The 23,475-nt window shown below is 45.0% G+C and overlaps 1 protein-coding gene across 3 annotated transcripts in view; it reads left to right on the forward strand.

Annotated features, from left to right (window-relative positions):
* The window catches only part of SIK3 (SIK family kinase 3), a 246,893-nt gene extending 226,249 nt beyond the window's left edge, over window positions 1-20,644 (forward strand). For all 3 annotated transcript variants that reach the window (XM_081272989.1, XM_081272991.1, XM_081272990.1), the window contains 10 exons: window positions 2,568-2,718; window positions 3,469-3,594; window positions 3,870-3,955; window positions 4,646-4,755; window positions 5,862-6,201; window positions 6,786-7,678; window positions 16,447-16,610; window positions 17,499-17,631; window positions 18,864-19,034; window positions 19,757-20,644. In XM_081272989.1, the coding sequence (XP_081129115.1) occupies window positions 2,568-2,718; window positions 3,469-3,594; window positions 3,870-3,955; window positions 4,646-4,755; window positions 5,862-6,201; window positions 6,786-7,678; window positions 16,447-16,610; window positions 17,499-17,631; window positions 18,864-19,021 (2,161 nt within the window). In that variant the 3' untranslated portion in view covers window positions 19,022-19,034; window positions 19,757-20,644. The remainder of the gene's footprint in view (window positions 1-2,567; window positions 2,719-3,468; window positions 3,595-3,869; window positions 3,956-4,645; window positions 4,756-5,861; window positions 6,202-6,785; window positions 7,679-16,446; window positions 16,611-17,498; window positions 17,632-18,863; window positions 19,035-19,756) is intronic.
* Window positions 20,645-23,475: the final 2,831 nt, after the last annotated feature.

The raw sequence follows: 23,475 nt of genomic DNA on the forward strand, positions 1-23,475 counted from the left end.
CCCCCCCCACCCCCACCCCCACCCCCCGCCATAAATTTCCTTTTTGTAACTCTGGGTTCTAACCTTGTGCCCAACAGATGCTTTATGACTTCTCCTCATCTCCATCTTTCCTGCCCTTCCAGTCTGACACTGCATTGTTCAGCCCTCGTGGGGGTCTTTTATGTTTAGCTTATGTCCTTTGAGGATCTTTGTTTAATTCTAGGTGTCCCTTGGGAGTTACTTTTCCAGGGAAACATGAGGATCAGCACATTTCCATGTCAGCCTTTGTCACAGACCTTATATTCTGTTTACACTTGTTACTAAAGGAAGACTGCATTGGCCCTCAGCTCTGTTTATGTGATATCTACCCTGCCTACAATCATTGTCAAGGCTTTGCCTGCTAGAAATCTGTCTGCTGTCTGTTTTTATGTGAACACTCTTGATAAAGTGTTTCAAGGTTTCTGTGGCCAAAGGCAGTTTGAATTGGAAGCAAATGAATGCTTTATGAGTGACAGATTGTGTAAGGTGGGGCATTTGTTTAAACTCAGCATGTCTTTGTGGGGTGACTGTACAAATATGTAACACAAAGAGTTTCAAGTTAGTCTTCAAGGGAAAAGAGAAACTTTCCAAGTCCATAACCACTGAAAATGGATCATCTAGATAGGTTATTGAATTTCTTTCTTTCTTTTTCTGGAGAAAATGATAAAAGAACAGTATGTGTATTTGTTCTTCTGAGGTATAAGAGTGAAATCCAACATGGGACAGAAGAGGGATCTGTTCAGACTTTCCATTCCTAGAAGTATGTAATTTAAATTTTTTTAAAAATTCTAAGGTGTGAAAAAAAAATTAACACAAGATGGAATCTATCCAGGTGGGGAACTAACTCTGTTTGAAGAGTTTAATGGGAGAGTATAATGTGAGGCTGTCTTGAGTTTGAATGTGATTGCTAATAAAAATAAAATCAAGCACAAGTGTTACCATCAGTGCTTCTAAAATGAACAACTCCATCAGAACTGTTCCTCTGAAGTTACTGTGCCCGACTGACCTTGGGATCAGTCTCTTCTCAACCTGAGCTTCTGAAAAAAATCATGAAATACCTGAACCTGGGATGTTATTGCTCTGATGACAGAGAATGGTTTTTGTGTAGAAACATTGTATTCACTGCTTGAAGAACACAGCTTTCTGAATGAATCAGAAATGTGTCTGTTATTCAAAAATATTGACAGCATAGGAGTTGAATTTGAGGAGGAAAATAACACTTGCTTTCTCTCAAAAAAATCTGAAGTAAAGACAGAAAAGAGAAGTTTTTAGAACGTGCTCCTGAAATCAGCTTTCATGATCGCTGTTTCTGGAGTGTGTTCCCTCACATCATTCATCATCCCCAGTTCATTTGTCATTTATGTTACTGAAACAAATATGTGCGTGTGTTCATTTCATTAGCTCAGCTCTGTCAAGCTTCAGGTAGTCTGAAACAGAAGTCATCATTAGTAAAGGAGGGTAAGGGACTTTGCCTGCTGCCAGAATTCTCTTGACATCTTGCACAGCCTTCATTCCCCCAGTCCCTCCCTGTCTGCATTGTATTTGAACTCACTTGTTAACCTGCTTCCTTAGCTGTGATTCTGCTTCAGTCCAAATTGAATAACTGGCAAGGTGATCCATCGTTTCACTCATAGTTCAGTGTAATGTCATCTCTACCCTGGCTATGAAACCCTGACCCTTTCCATCAGCTGTTGGAATGCTGCCTTGGCAGTCTTATATCTGCTTACCTCAACCCATAAACATCTCTTTCTGATTAGGTAACAAGTATAGGTGTTAGCTTCTAACCCTGATGCATTCTTTTTTATCAATTGCTTGTTCATTCTTTCTGTAAAACACTGACTGTTCTGGTTGAGCACAGGCTCTTTGAAGGTAATGCATATGATTCCTCTATCAGGAAGGAGGGGTGGGTGCTGCTGCTCTGAGAAGTTAGCATTCACAGTAGGTAACCGCGTGTGTGTTCACCAGGTACGTGCAGGATCTTGAGGCCCACATTCCTTAAGAATGTGCTGTGTCCATCTTGGGTTCAGAAGTCCCCGTTTTTCTCCACCCCAACCTTCACCCTCCCTTTCTAGTACAGAACTTTTGAGTTCCAGGCCAGACCTTTGACCACGAGCTGACTGTAGTTTCTCTCTGGTCATACAGAGGTTATTGCATAGGAAAAACTGTGGGTCAAATGGTGAATTTTAGTCTCTGAAGGCATCAGATAAATTTTAAAACCTCCTGTACAGCCAGCCCTGGGGGATCCTGAGGAGCTTTTCTCTCTGGTCTAGTGTATTTATAAAAACTGAATTTACTTGCTCCCAGAACCTCAGGCCTAGAAAACTGGCCAACTAAAGGTAAGTGGAAATGGAAACTATATCCCTGGAGTCCTCTGAAGGGAAGCAGGCTAGGACAGCGAGCGTCTTCTGGACATGGCATGGAATAGGCCTAATACGCAGGGCTACACATGCAGCCAGCCATCTTTGTGTTCGTCTGGAACAGCAGTCCCTGTGTGATTTGGTCAAAACCCCTGAGTCCTAGCCCCTAACCTTCTCTTCCCATGTATTCAGCTCCACCTACAAGGACTCCAACACCCTGCACCTCCCCACGGAGCGTTTCTCCCCTGTGCGCCGGTTCTCAGATGGGGCTGCAAGCATCCAGGCCTTCAAAGCTCACCTGGAAAAAATGGGCAACAACAGCAGCATCAAACAGTTGCAGCAGGTAATGGAGAGATGGCAGGCATCTCTGGAGAAGCATGGGTAACAGAGACCTGTATTGCAGGAGCTCTGGGTGGTCAACTTTCTACCCCTATTCATGCCAGCAACACTGCAGTTTTATAGGTTAAAAAAAACTAGAGCTTTCTAACACTCTTTCCTTACTTCTTGTTATGTACAGCTCTCCCCAGGATCAAACTTGCTTCCCCTGTGAGGGGACTAAATTTTTCTACTGTCTTTATAGTTTACTGGAAAGGAATTTCTGGCCTTGGGTTTCAGGGGGAAACTCTAGGGAAGGTACTTCTAAGCAACCCTGATATTCTCCTCTTGATACAGGGTGCTGGGTCTTATTGGATCCTGTTTCACCTGTCACACTCTCCAGTTGGTATGGAATGGTGCTCCCAGAGGCAGGAAATGTAGCTCCAGGCTTCTGTAAAGGGCCAGTTTCCTTTCTGCCTTCCTGATGACCTTGCTTTGAATGGCAGGTGCCTTGTACGCAGATTTCACATTGGACACTTTCACTCATATGCGGGCCTTGGTGTATCCTTGATGTTTCCCATTTGTTCATACAGAACAGAATGTGAAGATATTTAGTACACAGATACCTGTATAAATGGGTCCATTGTTCATCAAGGACACTGTTCTTCTCCTGTGGCTCTTTCTGCCTCTGAGACCTTGGGCAGATCTGCATCCGCTGAAATCACTGCATGGGGTGGGCCTGGCTGCATCCCATCTGTATTAACTGCTTTCCCTTCAGGAGTGTGAGCAGCTGCAGAAGATGTACGGGGGGCAGATTGATGAAAGAACCCTGGAGAAGACCCAGCAGCAGCATATGCTATACCAGCAGGAGCAGCACCATCAAATTCTCCAGCAGCAAATTCAAGTAGGCCCTCACTCTTTGCTTTCTCCAACTTGTTTGGAGTTTGCCTTCAGGCTGATTTGCCTGTGCATTTTGGAGGAGCACACTCAGGGCAAAGTGGCATTGAGTTATGTTTATGGTTGACATGTTTGAGTAAAGGTAACAGATCTTTTGATGAACAACAAAAGCATAAATCTGAATCACAGATAGTTCTCTCTGTTTCTTCCCTTCCTGAGAATAGCTCTGATTACTGTTCATGCTCACAATTATTATTTTCCTTTCCCCCATGTATGTTTTAGGACTCTATCTGTCCTCCTCAGCCTTCCCCACCTCTTCAGGCTGCGTGTGAAAATCAACCAGCCCTCCTCACCCACCAGCTCCAGAGGTAACAAATCACTTTATGTTATGCCTAAACCACTGGCTCTATAGCAGGCATCCTAGGCCTCACTTGTGGGAGATATTGACCAACTTTAGCGTTCATTTTGGAAACATCTGCTTAAAAAGCAGAGAAACCAGTTTAAAGGTCAGGAGTCTCCCTGAAATCTGCCACTTCATTTTCTTAGCCCCCTGAACAGAATAGTCTATCACCTTCTACAAGAAGATAGACACAGTGAACTCCGCCTCCTATGGCGGGGAAGACTGGTAAAATAAGATGTGTATAGGGTTTTGGGGGTGGTTTGGTTTTTTTTTTTTTTTTTTGGTACTGGGGATTGAAGTCAGGAACACTCGACCATTGAGCCATATCCCCAGCCCTATTTTGTATTTTATTTAGAGACAAGTTCTCACAGAGTTGCTTAGCGTCTTGCCATTGCTGAGGCTGGCTTTGAACTCATAATCCTTCTACCTCAGCCTCCCAGGCCACTGAGATTATAGGCGAGCACCACTGTACCTAGCTTTGCAGGTGCATATAGGTTTTTAAATGATGGTGGTAGGTGGCTCATGTGTGGTTTTCTACCATGGTAGCTTATCAAAACTTTAAAAAAAAAAATGGATTCTACTTGTGTTTGACTGAAACTTAACTCAAGATTATTCTGTCACCTCAGGAAGTTTATTTATCCATTTTGTCATTTTTAAGGTTAAGGATTCAACCTTCAAGTCCACCCCCCAACCACCCAAACAACCATCTCTTCAGACAACCGAGTAATAGCCCTCCCCCCATGAACAATGCCATGATCCAGTCTCACGGTGAGTGGAGAGGCCCAGGCCGAACCATCAGATGCCACGCGGGGGAAAATGTCTTAGTCCTTGTGGTTGGTTTGTTTTATTTTGCCATCTTCCTCTTGAGTGTCATGAACCATTTGAAAGGCAGAATAACATAATATTTTAGAGTATGGGCTCTAGAGCCAGCTTGTCTTGATTTAATCCTGGTTCCACCAGTTTCTTGATTGTGAAATCTTTGGTAAATTCCCTAACCTCTATGTACCTCAGCTTTCTCAATAATAATATTAACAATAACAATAATAGTATTTAATGAATAAATATGTGTAAAGCACTGCAAGTCTCTGACATAAATAGTTTTCAGTAAACGTTAGCTATTACTAACATATTTACTAAAACCCTCTCTGGCCCTACCAAAGAGAAAACTGCACCAGAAGCTTTCTGCTGTCACCTCCATTTGGTTATCCACGGTGCATTTGGGAGCCTGTCTTGTTTAGGTGGGAGTGACATAAGAGGCCTCTGGTTAGTGTGAGTTTTCAGCAATCACCACATGATGTAGACTTGCTAAGTGGTAATATGCACTTTAACCAGATCCCCAGTCCATGTATACATTCAAGTTTGAGAAGAAGCACTGTTAAGATTTGAATTATTCAAAGTATAGTTCACAGACCAGCTTTTAGGGGAACTTGTTGAAAGTAGAAATTCTGGGGGACCCACCTTAACCTACTGAATCCAAGTTCTATGGTTAGGACCTGGGAATCTTTTTTTTTTTTTTTTTTTTTTTTTTTTTTGTACTAGGGATTGAACCTTTAACACTGAGCTACATCTCTGGCACATTTTATTTTTTATTTTAAGAGAAGGTCTCACTAAATTGCTTAGGCCTGTGCTAAGTTGCCAAGGCTGGCCTCAAACTTGCAGTCCTCCTACCTCAGCCTCCTGAGTCACTGGGATTACAAGTGTGGCTACCATATTTGGCTGTTTTTTTCACAAGTTTTCTAGACTTATGTATACTGAAGTTTGAGAAGACTGTTCTAGATGCTATCTGATGTGAGTCTCCTCATTGGCTCCATTACTTCCAGCAGGCAGGTAACCTGGGCACTTGGTCAGTCACTGTGAGGTCCCTTTCTCTCCAGGTGCTGCCTCTGCCTCCCAGTTCCAAGGCTTACCCTCGCGAAGTGCAGTCTTCCAGCCCCAGCCTGAGAACTGTTCCCCTCCTCCTAATGTGGCACTAACCTGCTTGGGCATGCAGCAGCCTACCCAGTCACAGCAGGTGACCATCCAAGTACAAGAGCCAGTTGATATGCTCAGCAGCATGCCAGGGACAGCTGCAGCCTCCGCTGGGCGGGGCATCTCTATCAGCCCCAGTGCCAGTCAGATTCAGATGCAGCATCGTACCAACCTGATGGCCACCTTCAGCTACGGGCACCGACCCTTGTCCAAGCAGCTGAGTGCTGACAGTGCAGAGGCCCACAGGTAAGACTGCCTGATGTCACCCAGCCCTCTATCCAGGTCACCTAGGTGGGAGGGGCGAGAGAGAAAGAGGGAAGTACAAAAGGTCTGGCTAGGCTGTGTTTCACCCTTTCTAAAACCAGAGTGGTGGATTTGGAATGAACTTGTAAAATACTTAGGGACCTAGGTTTAAAATGCTAATGAGGCAGAGGAGGAAAATGGCAAAGCTCCTTTACTAATTGTAGAAAAGGTCATTAAAGGAGTGTGTTAAAATACTAGTTTCCTTGGTCCATTCTTCTAGGAGTCTCAACTCTCTCAATCACTCCTCTAAGAGATTGCTGCCTCTTAATATCTCAAATAACATTTTAAGATAGGACAGGTTGCTGCCTTCAAATGATGCTCAAAGTGCCTGCCATGACACTTGGAAGATTTGGATAAGCAAATAAGGGGACCAATAGGGATGGTGCAAACATTCCCTTCCTCTGGTTGCACCATCATTCTCTGTACCTGGGTGCCCCCTGCTGAGGAAGGGTAGTGGCTGTTCCCCAGGGGAGTCTAGCGCAGTCATCACACAAATACCTGGTACTCACTCCCTTTTGTGTCTGCAGCTTGAACGTGAATCGGTTCTCCCCTGCTAACTACGACCAGGCGCAGTTACACCCCCACCTGTTTTCGGACCAGTCCCGGGGTTCACCCAGCAGCTACAGCCCTTCAACAGGAGTGGGATTCCCTCCAACCCAAGCCCTGAAGGTCCCTCCACTTGACCAGTTCCCCACCTTCCCTCCCAGTGCACACCAGCAGGCGCCACACTATACCACATCGGCACTACAGCAGGCCCTGCTGTCCCCCACGCCACCAGACTACACCAGACATCAACAGGTACCCCAAATCCTTCAAGGACTGCTCTCTCCCCGGCATTCGCTCACCGGCCACTCAGACATTCGGCTGCCCCCAGCAGAGTTTGCGCAGCTCATTAAAAGGCGACAACAGCAGCAGCAGCAGCAGCAGCAGCAACAGCAGCAGCAAGAGTACCAAGAATTGTTCAGGCACATGAACCAAGGGGATGCTGGGAGCATGGCTCCCAACCTTGGGGGACAGAGTATGACAGAGTGCCAGGCTTTATCTTATCAAAATGCTGACTCGTATCACCACCACCACAACAGCCCCCAGCATCTTCTACAAATTAGGGCACAAGAATGTATCTCCCAGGTGTCCTCACCCGCCCCGACCCATGGGTATGCTCATCAGCCAGCAATAATGCATTCAGAGAGCATGGAAGAGGACTGCTCATGTGAGGGGGCCAAGGAGGGCTTTCTGGACAGCAGGAGTTCAAATACATTGACCAAAGGTTGCCACGACAGCCCCTTGCTCTTGAGTACCGGTGGACCTGGGGACCCTGAATCTTTGCTAGGAACTGTGAGTCATGCCCAGGAATTGGGAATACATCCCTATGGACATCAGCCGACTGCTGCATTCAGTAGAAATAAGGTGCCCAGCCGAGGTAAGAGTCCCCTCAAAGTAAAAGTCCTGGGCCAGTCTGCCCTAATTCAGGTGACCCAGTAATGTTAGCTGGTACTTTGTGTTTCTAAAAAAACATCCTGAGAAGACCTTCAGGACCACATGGGGGAGAAGCACATAGAAAGTGGGTATTAGTGAATAAAGAGTTTGTTTTCCAGACAACACAATATAGTTAACACCTGGTGCAGTCATTAAGCTATCCCCCTCTTCATACCATAGATGGAATCCAAAGTTCCCATCATCAAAATAGCTCTGCAATAGAAAAAAGGCAACTCACACTAAGGAAACTTAGTGTAAACAGTGTTGAATTGAGAGTCAAAGCACCTCCATTGTGAATATAATAGCCATATCATTTTAACCATTTGATTCTCATTTTCCTCCTCTGAAAAAAAGAGCAAGAGGAATTTTAAAAAATGGTTCTTTGCAGAGTTTTGTGAAGATTGAAACATTTTTATGTTTATACATAATCTTATCATAGAAAAGAGAAAGAGGAATACTTGATAATCTGAAATGTGTGATAAAATGTGTAAGTGTGAGGTTTTATTATTACTCGAGGTGCTTCATTCTGGGCTGAATGGCACTATTACAAGCTGTACTTCAGGAGGACCAGGCTGCTGGGAGCTGTCATGGCAGGTCATAGGTGCAGCGGTGGGCAGACCCAGGATGGTTCAGGGTTGGGAGGGAACAACAGGACAAACATCATACCTGTCAGATGGAAGAAAGGATTTGATTTTTCTGGGCTCCTATTATGGGGTAGAACCAAGATTAGGATAAAGGTTGCAGCAAATTTCAACTCCCTATAGAAGACCTTTAGAAGAACTTTATGGAATAGGCTTCCTGCTGGGAGTGTTCAGCAGAGGTGAGATGACCAGAGCAGGGATGCTGTGGAAGATTCCTGTGCCCGTGAAAGCTTCCAGCAGATTAGCATACACTAGCTTACATAAAAGGAGTGTTCCTGATGCTTGTAGTGTACTTTTCATATGCTTGTATATGTACTGTTCACATATAAATTCATTTCATCCTTGCAATCACCTGTCATCTCCATTTTACTAGTGAGACAACTGAGGCATAGAGATGAGTCACTTGCCTGCAAGGTCAAGAGCTAGCAAGTGGCAACTGAACCTAAGAGCTACTTCATTTACTATATCATATGCTTACTGAGCATGCTCAGAGTGTTCAAGGCACTGGGGAAGGGGCAAAGCTAAAGCAAATAGTGCTTCAGCCTCCATCTCTCCCCCAGCCCTGGATTGCCACGTGTGTGAATACTTATAAAGTGTATTCTTCAAAATTTATTTTCTCAGTTGTGGTGCTTGCATAAAATCCCCACGACTTGGGAGGCAAGGAGCAAGTTCAAGGCTAGCCTAGGCAATTGCAAGTTCCTGTCACTATAAAAATAAAAAAAGGGCTAGGGATGCGGCTCAGTGGCAGAGTGCCCCTGGGTTCACCTGGGTTCAATCCCCAGTACCACACACACATATTTTAATCTCTGAGTTCTCATCACTTTGCCTCCTGTGTGATTCCCTTGTACCGAAAGGCTATTAGATTCACTATCGTCCCCTGATTGTCAGAGGAACCCCCTTTGGCAGGCTGTTTAATGCTGGTGCAACATACATACATGGCATTAGGGTTGGATCTTGAGGAATGAAGAGGAAGCTGCAGCCTTCACTCCTGCATTGCTTACCAGTACCTTGCAGAGAACATTTGGGTTTTGGGGGAGAACATTTTGTCATTTGGGTTTAGGGGAGAAGCCTGAGGAAAGGACAGTGGTGAGAGTTTCAGGGAAGTGTCCTGGCCAGCAGGCAGGCTGGGTTAGTTGGGAGTATAGTAAATGAGGAACTCATGGAAGCTAAGGGAGAGGTTTTCTAAAATGCAGGGTCCATCTACAACATGCCACCAAAATTGTGGAGCACTGCTCAGCTCTCCCATCAGCTTTAGAGAAACTTGCAGGCCTGTCATCAGGTCCTTGTCAGATCCCTTTTTTCAAGTCTGAGGACTTCACTTCATGTCCTACTTCTTCTTCCACTTACTAACCACCTTTACTCCTCTCCTCCCTCTTTCTTCTCTCTACATTCTTATATCCACCATCATCCCTGCTGTTATCTCCTGTTTTCTGGAAGAATCAGGCCATAAGTGTATCCCTAAAGGTTTTAGTTCAAAAGTGCTTTGTCTTCATAGCCTTCTTATCAGTTTTGCTGGATCTCCCTCCTACCCCCAAAGTCCACTTTTATTATTAATCTTTTCCCTCTGGTCTTTTTTTTTTTTTTTTCATTTTGGTGGGGGCGACTGGGGACTGAACCCAGGGGCATACCACTGAACTACATTTCCAAGCCTTTTAATTTTTTTATTTTGAGGCAAGGCAGGTCTCTGTTGCTGAGACAGGCCTCAAACTTGTGATCCTTCTGCCTCGGCCTCCCAGGTAACTGGGATTAGGGGTAAGTGCCACAGTGCCCAGATCTCTCTGGTCTTTGACAAGAGAGCTTTCTCAGAAACTGCAGCCTTCACTCCTGCAGTACTTCCAGTACCTTGCAGAGACAAGTTGCCCTCCTTCCTGCCCAGCTCACTGTAAAGTGCATGCTCTAGTTCAGCCACAGATGTGGCTTAAGTACTGTTCTCCCAATCTCTAGCATCTATTCTTATGTTGTGACTTTGAAAGCCACACACACAATTATCTGTAACAATTGATGACACATATTTATGATGGTGTGAGTTTGGAATTTAGTGAAATAAGGCACTGGAGACATTAATAGCCTCAGGAAGCCCAGTGTGTGCTGCTCAAGTTAAAAAACCCTTTGGAAGTATACTTGCCTGTGTGTTTTCAGTGATTTTCTTAGCCAGTCTCCAAGGTGTGTTCCTGTAATCCCAGCATTTGGGAGGCTGAAGTGGGAGGATCACTTGAGCCCAAGAATTTGAAGCCAGCCTGGTAACATAGTGATACCCATTTCAAACAAAACAAAACAAAACAAAAAACAGTGATTTTCTCTCCCCCTCCCCAGGGGAGTCCTCATTGCCTGTATATTAAACAACATGAGCTCAATCAGAAAATCTGCATATCATCTGCGCTACTTCTGCTAAGAGTTCTAGTACTGTGCCCCACCTCCCTGCAGGCAGGGAGGACAGCCTGAGGTTTCCTTTAATGACACCTCCATCTCTGCACAGTTACACATTAGTCCCCAAATGCTTCAGTTGTTATTTCCATGGCAGAGCAAATTCAATACAGTTTGTGAATGACTCTTGCCCAAGACTGTATTATAGGTAATATGGGCTGCAGAGAGGAAAACCTAAGGATGTGTCCTGAGGGAGCCTTCATTCTACCAGGGGAAGCAAGACAAGCTTAAGTTATTCAGGGAGAATTAGATGCCATCACATCATTGTAGGTGGTTTCTACTAGTAGAAGGTTGAGCACCAAGCAGGCAGCATGCTAAAGCTTTCTTTCAAATGCATTGAAGTTTTAGAACTCTTTCTGCCCCATGCTGCTTGTCTGCCATTCTAGAAGTAAAAATAAGGTTTGTCCTTCCTTGATAGTGCAAGATAAACTTTATTTTTTTGACTTTGCAAATAAATAAATAAGTACAGCAGTCCAGCCAGTTTACATGATGAGATTACCAATTTGAACTCACAAAGAAAACCACATCCTCTGAGCTTGGGCAGCTTCAGCATTATTGCTTCAGGCCTCCCAGAGGGGAATGCGGACAGCCTGGGAGGGGTCCCCCCAGGGCCTTTAAGAGGAATATATATGCAAGCATGTCTTTTCTCTCATATTCTCTTAAATCCCAGTAAATGAGTAAGGACAGTCAACATTGACAGATTCAATAGAGAGTTGTGCAAGCTGTCCCGAGGTTCTCAGGGAGGTGGGTGGCTAGCTTTGTGTCCCCTTGTGTGGGGTTTTCCCTGCAGTGATCAGGTGGTCACCCCCCTCCCCAACTGCCTCTGCTTTACTTGGGTAAGCGCTGGCACATGGAGCTCTTGGAAGTTCTCTTCTTCTGTTATTTATATGTCCTTCAGTCAGCCTGACAGCTCTGTAGCTACTGGATAGGCACGAATGTGCCAGAGACCTGACCCTAAGTCCCCTGTCCCTTAGTCAGTGGGTTAGTCTACTTAGACCCAACAGCTGGTCAGTAGGTCTCATCTAAAAAGTGTTACAAAGACTTCTAGAGGCAGGTCCAGCATTCTTATTAAAAATGATACTTGTGCAATCCTTTACAATTTATCAAAGACCCTGTCACTCGTGTTCTCTTTTTCAAATCCCCAAACAATAAGTCCTCTTATTCTCCAGATAGGTAATGTAAGGGTAAGGAGAGATTCAGTGGCCTGCTAAGTCAGGTTCATTCTCTGTTGGCGGTGGAGCTGGCTCCTGGCTTTACGTTTCCTGATTCCTTTATCTGACATTCTTTCCTTTGTTCCTCTGTGTTATTTAGCTTTCTGTCACTGTGAAAAAAAATACCTGAGAAAATCAACTTATAAGGAGAATTTATTTGGGCTCAGAGTTTCAAGAGTTTCAGTCTATAGTCACTTGCTTTTGAGCCTGTGGAGAGGCAGAATATCATAGTGGAAGTGTGGGGTCAAACAAGCTGCTCACCTCATGGTGGCCGAGAAGCAAAAAGAGAAAGAAGAGAGGTTTCAGAGTCCCAAAAGACGCTTTGAGGGTATGCCCCACAATGACCTAACTTCCTTCCGTTAGAGCCCATTTCCTAAAAGTTTGACCACATCCCGGTCACACACAGGCAAGGGACCAAGCCTTTAGTACGTGAGCTTTTGGAGGACATTTAAGAGCCAAACTATCAGCCTCCTTGACGCTACTCTGCACCTTCCAAACATAACTGCTGAGCAAAAGATGCTAGCCTTCTGGGTTTCTGACCTATTGATTATGCAGAAACTTGAGCAGACAGGGCTCTGGTTTGTTTCTCAACTCTTATTAATACACTTCTTTTTCATCTGTTTTTTGTTGTTGTTTGTTTTTTAAGTGCTGACCTCATGCATGCTAGGCAAGCACTTTAACACTGAGCCACATCCCCAACCATTTTTAATTTTGAGACAGGGTCTCGCAAAATTTGAGAGTGGCCTCAAACTTGTGATCCCCAACACCCCACCACCACCACTGCACTGCCGTCACTGGGATTATAGGTGCCCCTGACCACTTCATCTGATTTCTTTTTTTAAGTACTGGAGATTGAACTCAAGGATGCTTTACCACTGAGCTATATCCCCAGTTGGTTATTTTATTTTATTTTTTTTTGGAGGTGGGGGAACCAGGCATTGAACCCAGAGGCACTTAATCACTGAGCCACAATCCCAGGGTCTCACTAAGTTGTTTAGGACCTTGCTAAATTGCTGAAGTTGGCCTTGAACTTGTGATCCTCCTGCCTCAGCCTCCTGAGTCACTGGGATTACAGGCACACACCACCACACTCAGCTGTGCTTTTTCTTTTGAGACGGTGTCTGGTAAAATTGCTGAGGCTGACCTTGAACTTGCAAACCTCCTGCCTCAACCTCCCAAGTGACTGGGATTACTGGCATGCACCACCATGCCTGGCCCTTCATCTGAGTATTAACCACATTAATCTTTCCCAAATCAGAGGCTTCTTTAGAAATTAAAGTTTCAATAGCTCATTTGTTTATTTACATATGGGAAAATTGTCCCTCAAATTCTGCAAGTAGGGTTCAGCTTCTTTGCTTTTATCAACTGGTTCATTTACCCTTATCCACTCAGAAATAACATCTCAGAAAGGAAGGTAACTAAAATCAGTCTATACTGAACTTTTATGGTGCGTCAGGCTCTATCAAACACACTACACATCCACCTGTGGAGCAGATGGTAGTTAACAGGTGAAGAGACTAAAACCCAGGGAAACTGGATAGCTTTCCCAGGTCCCCTTCCTTAGAGAGTAATGAAGCCAGGATTCAAGCCTCAGTCTTCCTGACTCCGGACTAGTGCTTATGATCACTGTGTCACTTGCAACTTGGCTGAGGGATGAGAACTGGGCAAGGGGGCCAAGAAGCCTCATCATGTGATTTGTCAGCAATAGCTTGTTCTACTTTGGCATCAGATGGGAAGGCGGGGAAGAGAGCAAAGAGGACAGAATCCACACGATCCTCCTAAAACAGTGCCAAAGGGAAGGTTATGCTTTTTGCATTTGGAGAAACCTCATTCTTAGGAATAAAAACAAACCCAAAAAGAGTAAGAGGAAAGAAAGGAGACTTAACTGACATGATGGAAAAGCATATTGAGGTCTCCAGAAAAGGGAGGGAGGCACTAAATATCAAGAACAAGGATTATATACTTCGTTGGCTTTGCCATCTCCTCGTGTATGAGAACAATCATATTTGTCTTGGGGGAGAGAGAGGTGCAACTGGTGAGGTTTGCATTCAACTTTCTAGCAGATTTAAAAGAAGAAAGACCCCCAAAGAGTTGAATGGATGGGGTTAGCTCTCAAAGAAGAGAATACAGCCATTAAGAAAATGCTTTGAAAAAGTAAGAAGCTACTTCTGGTGTTGCTTCTTGGCAGAGCAAACAGAATCAACAGCTCCTCATTCCTACCAAGCCAGTATTGTACCACTTCCTGCCAGTGGTTTTGGTTGGCCCTGGGGCCACATGGGAGCTGGACCTACTGAGAGGAATTGGCTGAATAGACAAGATGGGTGAACTAATCCCACAGAAAACATGTAGGTTTTCTTGTGTAGGTTTACTTTTATCTTCCTGACTCTGAAAGCTTTTAGCTTTTAGTTGCAAAGTAGTTGACTTCTGGCTATTCCTTTGACCTCTTTGCTTTGAGAACTTTGAAAATATTTCTCATTTGCCTTCATCTTTGGTCCTTGGGAAGCTCCCTGCTTCTCCTCTGATTTCCCCCTGAATGTCTTACAGTATCAGCAATGTGCATGTCAGTTAGTTCCCACCCATGTCAGTTAGCCTGGGCCTAACTTTGATCCTCATACAAGGTCATTTGGATATAGAAACCTGAATCCCTTTACTCAATGCTCTGACAGTATGTTTGCTTTCTTTGTTCAAATAGATTAGAATGTCACAATCAGTGCTAGCATTGTGCCTTTTAAAAATTTGTTCTCACCAAGAATCAGTTCATCAGGAGATAAGCTCGATAGTTACTAAAGAGATTTGCCTCAAAAAACCAATCAAGCAAACAAAATATTTGTCTAAGTCCCAGGCTCTTATAGACTGAAGTCAAAAGTACTGCCCAGAGGATCTTGTCACCCTACATGTGACCTTGCTATTCTTGACTGGCGCTGGTCAAGAAGAAATACTCTTTCCAAATTCCAGGCCATAGAGTGGAATTTGGCTTGACTCTGATAAGAGACCAGCCAATATTAAGAGAACATTTATTAATATCGGTTAAAGTGATTATCTTTAAGTACTTCCTGGAAATAGGACAGTGTTCTAGAACACCAAAAGCTTACAAATGTACACAAGATAACAGTTCTTGCCCTCAAATAATTTCTGATCTAGTATGAATAACTGAGACAAACACATAATTGAACATAATACCATGGATGATGTTAGAACAGATAAATGCATTCTTCTGAAATTTGAAGGAAGAATCTGTTTTTGTTAGAAAGGAAAAAATTTATAAAGATGACAACATTTGAAATGGACCTGATTTGGATTGGCAGGAATGGAGGTAAAAAACAGGCATTTCCAGGTAGTAAATGTATAGTACTGTGAATGGGCAGGGAGGAGTTATGTCATTCCATTTGACCTGAGCTTAGAATATGTTGGGGAGCAGAGTGTGAGAGGCTCATTGGAAGATAAGCCAAGGCAAAGCTGTGAAAAGGAAGTGTATGGACTACTCTATAGAAAGATTAATGTTTGTCAGGTAGTGTTGGGGATGGTTAGGCAGCTAGTGTAATCATCCAGGCAAGAGATGCTAGGGCTTCAGTGAGACTGAGAAGGTGGGGACTGAAGCTAGCAAATAGGTATTGCCAAAGTAACTCTGGTAGATTCTTTAGACTGTTGTGAACCACAAGTATGCACTCAGTAGTGATCTTAAGAACTTAGAAGATTTGGAAAATGAGGTATCAAAGCAAGGGTGTCTGAAGGAGTAACAGGCTGTGGGGGAAGGTGGTGGGTTTGGAATTGGACATAGTAAGTGTCCAATTGCATGCTGGAAATAATCGGAAATATGGATCTGGACCTTAAAAGATCATTTCAGTAATTTTTCACATAGAGGAATTACAGTTGGCACTGTAGAAATAGATATTGCCAAAGTAACTGTGGGAAAGAGAAAGTCAAAGACAGAAATTGAAGAGTGCTTGCTAATAAAGGATGAAGGAACCACAGGATTTGGGAGCAGCAGTTAGAGAAGTAGAGAGAAGAGAGGTCTGGGGTGGTGCTGAGGAAGAGAAGAGACATCCACAGAATAGAATGGAGGCCATCCTCCCAGGCTACAGATTCCTGAACACTCCAGGAGTCATCCCTCTGTACATCTGGATTTGGCAACACAACAGAGTTCAGTCAACAGCAAAATGAAAAAAAGAAGAGGTTCATGTGGTCCAGCCAGCTCCCATTATGTGGCATTCTCATGGGGTATGGTCCCTTCATGAACTCATATTTGCTGTAGGACTTGGGTTCTCATGCTGGTCCAGGCTCCTCTAAGCACTATTACCAGATGACTGGTATTAGCTGTTAATGCAGAAGTGGTCCTGACCTTTCTCACTGTCCCTTGAAGGTCATTTCATTTCATGGGAGTTGATGTTGCTGGGAGAAGCTGCAGGCCTGCTCACCCTGTTTTGCTCTCTTTCTAGAGTCTGTTATAGGGAACTGCATGGATAGAAGTTCTCCAGGACAAGCACTGGAGCTGCCAGATCACAATGGGCTTGGGTATCCAGCACGGCCCTCAGTCAGTGAGCACCACAGGCCCCGGACCCTCCAGAGACATCATACAATCCAGAACAGTGACGATGCTTATGTATGTTGGTCCCTCCTGCTTGTTGGAGATTGGATCCCACCAGTTCCAACTTGTGAAAAGGAACAATGTAGCAAGGGGTAGCATCCACGCCTCCACTCGTTGGTCAGGGAGATCCCCTCTGGGAGATAAGGGGGCATTTCTTTGAATCCCATTCACAGACCAGCCCTTAACTCCAACAGGTTCCCATTAAAATATATACTCCAAATTTTAGACAAAAGAATCAAAACTAGTTGCCATCTAGAGGCTGTTATTAAACCCCAAATAGTCTAAATTCATATCCCAGGAAATGAACCTTTAGGCTCTTGGTTTGCTGTCAGCAGCCACATTGAACTTACTGTGACACGGGGAGCTGATCTGACTCAGCAAAGCTTCATGGTCTGGGGCATGCTGATAGGCTGACACTAACATGGAAGCAGCTGGCCAAGTATGGCTATTCCAATTTAAATTTATCAAAATTAAATAAAATTACAGAGTTAGGGCCTCAGTTATACCAGTCATACTTGGCCAGCTCCCTAGCCCCCTGTGGCTTTACCCAAGTAAAGCTAGCCTGTTTACTACCCAGGGTACAGACAACTGAAGAGTATACCTGAACAGTAATGTCTGAAGATAGACTGCAGGGGTGGGGGTATAGCTCCTGGTTTTAGAAGGACATGTAAGTGTCAGAGGAATCTAACCAGCCCTCCCACTCGCTGCATGAGGGAAGCTGAGGTAGCTTCCCACGGTCATCATTGCATCCCCCTAGGATGATGCTGCAGAGGAAAGGAGTCAGGAAGTGGTGCTCCAAGCCATCCTTTTCCCTGGCTCTTTTAGTGGAAACTCCTGTCCCTATAGGTCACCTGAGAAGGGTACATTCTCTAGTATCCTTATTTCCTTTCCTGTCTTCTGCAGGTACAGCTGGATAACTTGCCAGGAATGAGTCTTGTGGCAGGGAAAGCACTTAGTTCTGCTCGGATGTCAGATGCAGTTCTCAGTCAGTCTTCGCTCATGGGTAGCCAGCAATTTCAGGATGGGGAAAACGAAGGTAAGAGCCTTTTGCCTGGAGAAGTTCCTGGAGGGGCCCTTCCTCCACCTTTACCAGGGACCCCTCTCTTCTGTGGAAGGACTTCATGGGGAGGTAGATCCCCCACATCCCCCTGGGGTTCTGGACATAGTACCTCTCCTCGCTTGTCTCCCCTAAATGTGAGTGTGTGCAGGAGGCGTGACTTCTGACTAAGCACTGGGTGATCACATTCCAATTTCTAGTGCTGTGGGAAGGTTCCTTTTTTTAATTATTTTTTTAGTTTGTCGATGGATCTTTATTTTATTTATTTATATAAATGGTGGTGCTGAGAATTGAATCCAGTGCCTCACACATGCTAGGCAGGTGCTCTACCACTGAGCTACAACCCAAGCCCCTGGGAAGGTACCTTTAATAGCTGTTTTCTGTTTCTGACTAGAGGGTCTTGTATCCTAATGGAACTTTTTTTTTTTTTTTTTTTTGACCAGGGATTGAACTCAGGGGTGCTTAACCACTGAACCACATCCCCAGCCCTTTATATTTTTTATGTAGAGACAGGATCTCACCTGAGAGCTTAGGGCCTCGCTGAGTTGCTAAGGCTGACTTTGAACTTGAGATCCTCTGGCTCAGCCTTCCAAGCTGCTGAGATTACAGGTGTACACCACTGTGCCCAGCTCTAATGGAATTTCTACCTCCTCTTAGAACCAGTCAAGGGAGGCGTCATAACAAATATAAAGCATAGGCCTGAGGATGGACAGGTCCTCACTTTATAGGCACTGTAGGGGAAGTACTTTACCTTTCTGGATCCTCAGCTCCTTACCTGTAAAGTGACAGACTCATAAGAGCTTGTATCCTGGGCTGTGCTGTAAGGGATGCTGGCTTAATGGGACAGCAAGATGGAGTGTGCAGTGGGGCACCCAGAACAGCACACCTGGGAACGGTGCCTTTGAGCACTGCCATTGTCATCTTACCCTTAGAGAGGCAAGACTTTCTGAAGGAGCAGTTGTCTCCTCCCACATAGAGTACTTGCTGGTTCTGAGGTTAGAGGGATAAAAGACAAGGGAAAATGGGACATGTAGGGAAGAATCTGGCCTCACCCAGGTGCTCACAACTGGAACCTACTGCAAGCTGGAGTTCGGGGCTGAGAGTCAGGCTGTGGGCTGCTCAGACAGGTTGTCTCCCCCTCCTCGCTCTCCCCTTGCCCACTGCCTCTCTGGTTCCCTGCTAATCTCTCATGTTCTTTTTTGGTCTTGCAGAATGTGGGGTGAGTCTGGGAGGTCACGAGCACGCCGACCTGGGTGATGGCAGCCAGCATTTAAACGCCTCTTGCTATCCATCTACGTGTATCACAGACATTCTGCTCAGCTACAAGCACCCTGAGGTCTCCTTCAGCATGGAGCAGGCAGGCGTGTAACAAGGAATGGAGAGTGAGTGTTGTCCTGGAGAGGGCCAAGCCACCTGTGGCCTAGTGCCATCTCCTGATACCGCGGAGCATTCAGTGTGTGGCAGCCAGTGAAACTGACAGTACCACTTTCCCCTGCATCCCTCACGTCTTCCTGCTCTGTCACTAAGCACTGGGCTAGTTTTGGGGTGTACATGGGAGCATGTAAAAGAAATGGCAGGACTTGGTCCCTTGGTTTACGTTAAGGCTCATGCCCCTCCTTGTGGTGTGGGTGTCATAACCCCACAGAGGCAGAGGAGCTACGGCACAAGGCCAGTTACTAGGGAATGGAGATAGAAACCCAACAGGAAAACATATCTAGCCATATTTTTTTAAGGAGAAAGCAACAGAATATTCTGGAGAGGAGAATAATGATCAGAGGCCAGTGGTAGAATGTGGGTAAATTGACTAGTTTGCAAAGGGTCTACACTGGGGACTGTTGGTTCTATCTCTGGAAAGACAGAAAAGACTTGATGAAAGTAAAGCCATCCGGCAAATCCAATATCAGAACCTCAGTATGGCCAGCCTCTTAAAATACCTGAGATAAGACGACACAAGTTATGTTTTAAAAAAGTGGGGAGGGTTCAGAACTGGGGGTGTAGCACTTGCCTGCCAAGTGCAAGGCTCTGGGTCCATCCCCAGCACCAAAAAAAAATTTGAAATGTTGATCTTGCTCTTTTCAAACTGTTCTTCTCTGCTTTATTGCAGGTTTGTGTACAGCTTGGGAATGAGAAGGTTGATTTTAAACCAACAGTATCTAGCAGCGTTGCGCCAAATTGCCATTGTGTTTCTCTCCACCCAGAATATTGTGGCTCCTTTCCTCACATTTAGTTCATCAGTGTGCTGTTCTTTTGGGTTCTGAGGGTGTTTTTGCCATGTTTGCTCATACGACCAAGTCACCAAGGAAATAAACAGGAAATCCATGTTCTCCATCTTTTGTGAAAGTGTATTTGGTGTATTTGAGTTGGGAGGGATTTTTTGTTTTGTTTTGGGGTTTGTGCTTTTTTTTGGTTGGTTTTATTTTCAGTATTTCCTTCTGGAGGTGATTTTCTTTCTTTCTTTTTTTTTTTTTTTTTTTTTTTTTTTTTGCTCTTCTTTTTTTGTCTCTGTTTTTTGTGTTTTTCTTTCTTTTCCTTTTTGAGACAGGAGAGCCAGCAGTTAGAGTTCAGGGGCCAGGACCTCAGGCCACTCGCCTCACAGGCTTCACCAAGAGCACCCTCCCTTGCTCTGCATTGCTCTTCCACGGGAGCAAATGCAAGAGGAAAGCATCTTTGGAATCTCAGTGGCAGAGAAAGGGAGAGGGAATGGGTGATGGCCTCTGGCCCTTGGGGAACAAAAAGAGTAAAAATAAGAAGAGTTGTAAACACCAGGCCTGGACCTGGAGGTCTCTGCTGGCAGGATCCACTAGATAACACACCTGGCCTGCATAGAGGCTGTGAGTGACCTGACGCCATTGGGTTGCCACCTTGAAAGTCTCAACTTGAGCCTCTTTTTGGTGTATAACTCAGCTCCCTTCTGGCAACCTGCAAAGTTGGTCACCATTGCCATCCTGCTGGTTCTGCCCATGAATTAAACACCCAACAGTGGTGCACTATGTTTTGTGTGTCTTCTTTCTTTCTCATTTTATACTGTGCTATGAAAAGGATTGTTTTTCCATTGTGTGTGTGTGTGTGTGTGTGTGTGTGTGTGTGTGTGTGTCCCTTTTAGCTCTTTGTCACAGGCAAGAAGAATAGGAGGTTGTCTTGGGTCCTGCCTGTCTTTTAACCTTCTCCCTGGGTATCCTCAGCCCCTATATTTTCATTCTTAATCATGTAGGAATTGTTTTTGGTAAATGTTGATATTATTGTTATTATTATTGTTATTATTAATAAATAAAGACAAAAAGAATTTCTGTTTAAAAGAGAAATGTTTAACCAGATTCTGTTCTATTTGAATTGTGATTTGCACCTTTGGTTCAAAGCATTTTCTTTAGGCATTGTTATTGTAAACAGCTCTTTCTTGTGCCAGTGACAGATGCAGTGGTCTCCTTTCCCCAGTTGAAGCAGCGCATACGCAATAGCTATTGTTTATGTCATTACTTTTATTTTTCTCTTCACTGTTAGAAACCAAAGTCTTCTCTGCTGGCTGGGGACTGAGAGGGGATCTGGGTTATCTTCTTCTGATGTTTAAAACCAGAGAGAGATTAGATATCCTGACTCTCAACCCTTTCTTCTGGGAAAGGGGAGTAAAGGATTCCTAACCCCCCCCCTCCTAGTTTTTCATCCTGAATTTGCACAAAAGAGAGCAGGTGCCCAGTGCGGCCATCCTGGTGTTGCTGGCAGGATCCCCATGCAGCTTGTCCGTCTTCACTGGTACTGGCAGCTCAGCTCCTGGGCCCACTATCCCTCAAGTGGATTTCTGCAGTGCAAGAGCCTTGCTGGGGATCTGTCCCATGTTTCCATGGCCCCAAGTCTCCCCTCCACTTGTAGAGTCACCAAGTACTCACCAGAAGGAGGCTTACTTACCAAGAAAGCCCTAAGAGCTATTGTTGACTTCTCTGGGCTTGTTCCAGCTCTGATGCCCCAGCTCGCCCTACCGCTACTACACACTCAGCCTGATCTGTTTACATGGTACTGGATTTATTGGAAGAGCAGATGCCACCCTCCAGCAACCACCCAGATGAAAGCCAGTGAGCCTATTAACCGTGCCATCCTGCGAACTACACTTTTAAAGACATCATTGCTTTGTATTGTAGTAACCAATATGCGCAGTATATGTTGAATGTATATGAATATACTTTCCTATTTCTGTTCTTCAAAAATGTCAGAAGTATTTTTTCTTTCTCATTTATGTTGAACTAAAAAAGGATTTTAAAAAAAAATCTCCAGACTCAAGTTGCTAAGACCTTTTGTCCTTGTTTGTGTGGGGCATTTACAACTTAGTAACTTGGTTGGACAGTAGGAGGTTGTGAAAATAAAAACCTGATTATGTTCTAATGCTGATATGTTATTTGCCTTGTGGTTCAGAGTCTAGTTGAGAGAAGCATTGGGGGTGGGGGGGCATTGTGAAAGCTGGAAGACTCAGGGCGGGAGAAGTCTACCAGGCTTGGGGTTGGGCTGTGAGCAGCGTCTGCCTTGCCTTATGGACCTGGCATTCTCTAGAAACCGAACTCAGCTGCGGCTTGGACTTCACTCCTTCCACTGGGAGCACTGGTATTGCTGAGTAGACGGAAAACAAATCCTTGAAAGGATACTTGTGAAGGAGGAGAAGAGGGAACTCAAAGATGTTGGTCATGGCTGGAGTCGTATGGGGCAAACCCAATCAGCTTGGTGACATGATAGCCAAAGTAAGTGGTATAAGTATGGTAAAAGGGGGACTTTTCCTACATTTTCCCTTTCTCTACACCTGAACTCCAAGGAGTAGGATAGAATTCCCAGTGAGGTCCCAGGGAGCTGGTTGGAGGTCTTCTATGAACAAAGCTTTCTGAAACTGGAATTACTAAGATTGTAAAAAGGACAAGTGGAGGTAACTTATGAAAACTTGACAGCCCATGGGGGACTAGTAAGTTGCTGTGGGACTGATCAGAACAGCAAGGGCCTTCTCAGAGTCTTTTGGAGGTCCCAAGTCTGTACACACCACATGCAGGGAAAGGTAAATCTCTGGAACCAAACTGTGATACGCCCAGATTTCTCTCAAAAACTTGTACACCTTTTTCCCTGGGTGCTGAAGCAGGGCACTGGAGATCTCTGCGTTCTGCAAAATGGAAACTGTGCTGACGTCTCCTTACAAGATCCCCTTTCTGGCTTTGTGCCAGGTCCCACCCCACTCCGCCTACAAAGATAAGAATTCCAGGGGCTGCTGTGCTTCCTCATGCTGGTCAAAGATGAGCTGTGATGGCCTCTTCCTGGGCAGGAAGACCGGGCAGAGTTGGGTATTCAAAGATGTCCTAGAGTCCACCTTGGGGCTCTATCACAAGAGCTGTGACAAAATTATCCAGTAGGATGTGTGGGGGTTGGGGTCCTCTCCCCTGCTCAAGCAGAACCTCCCCAATCCTAGCTCCCCGATCTTAGCCCAAACCATTGTGTGGTCACACGTGTGTTCTGGGCAGGGCCCGCCACAAGGCTGAGTGCTCATTTCTTGAGTCTTCCTGCTCTGGGTCTGCTCCTTCATATGACCCTTTGCCAATCTGGTGAAACTTCATTTAGTGTGCCAGTGTCACACATTGAGCAAATGTTTGGCGAGTGTCTGTTAGGTGCCAGGCCTAGCAAGGGACAGAGTCCTCTCCCATGCAGACTGATCAGTATGTTGGGTCATATATTGTGAAATGGGTTGCCAGTCATTCTGAGCAGAATCACCCCTGCAGCAGGTGCCAGCTCTCCCACACATGGCAAGGGGTCCAGGGCCTGCGCTTGGAGGCCACTTCAGCAATGGTCCCAACAGGAGGGAAG

Source organism: Spermophilus citellus (genome assembly GCF_964194105.1).
Source record: "Spermophilus citellus genome assembly, chromosome: 2".
NCBI classification, from domain to species: Eukaryota; Metazoa; Chordata; class Mammalia; order Rodentia; family Sciuridae; genus Spermophilus; species Spermophilus citellus.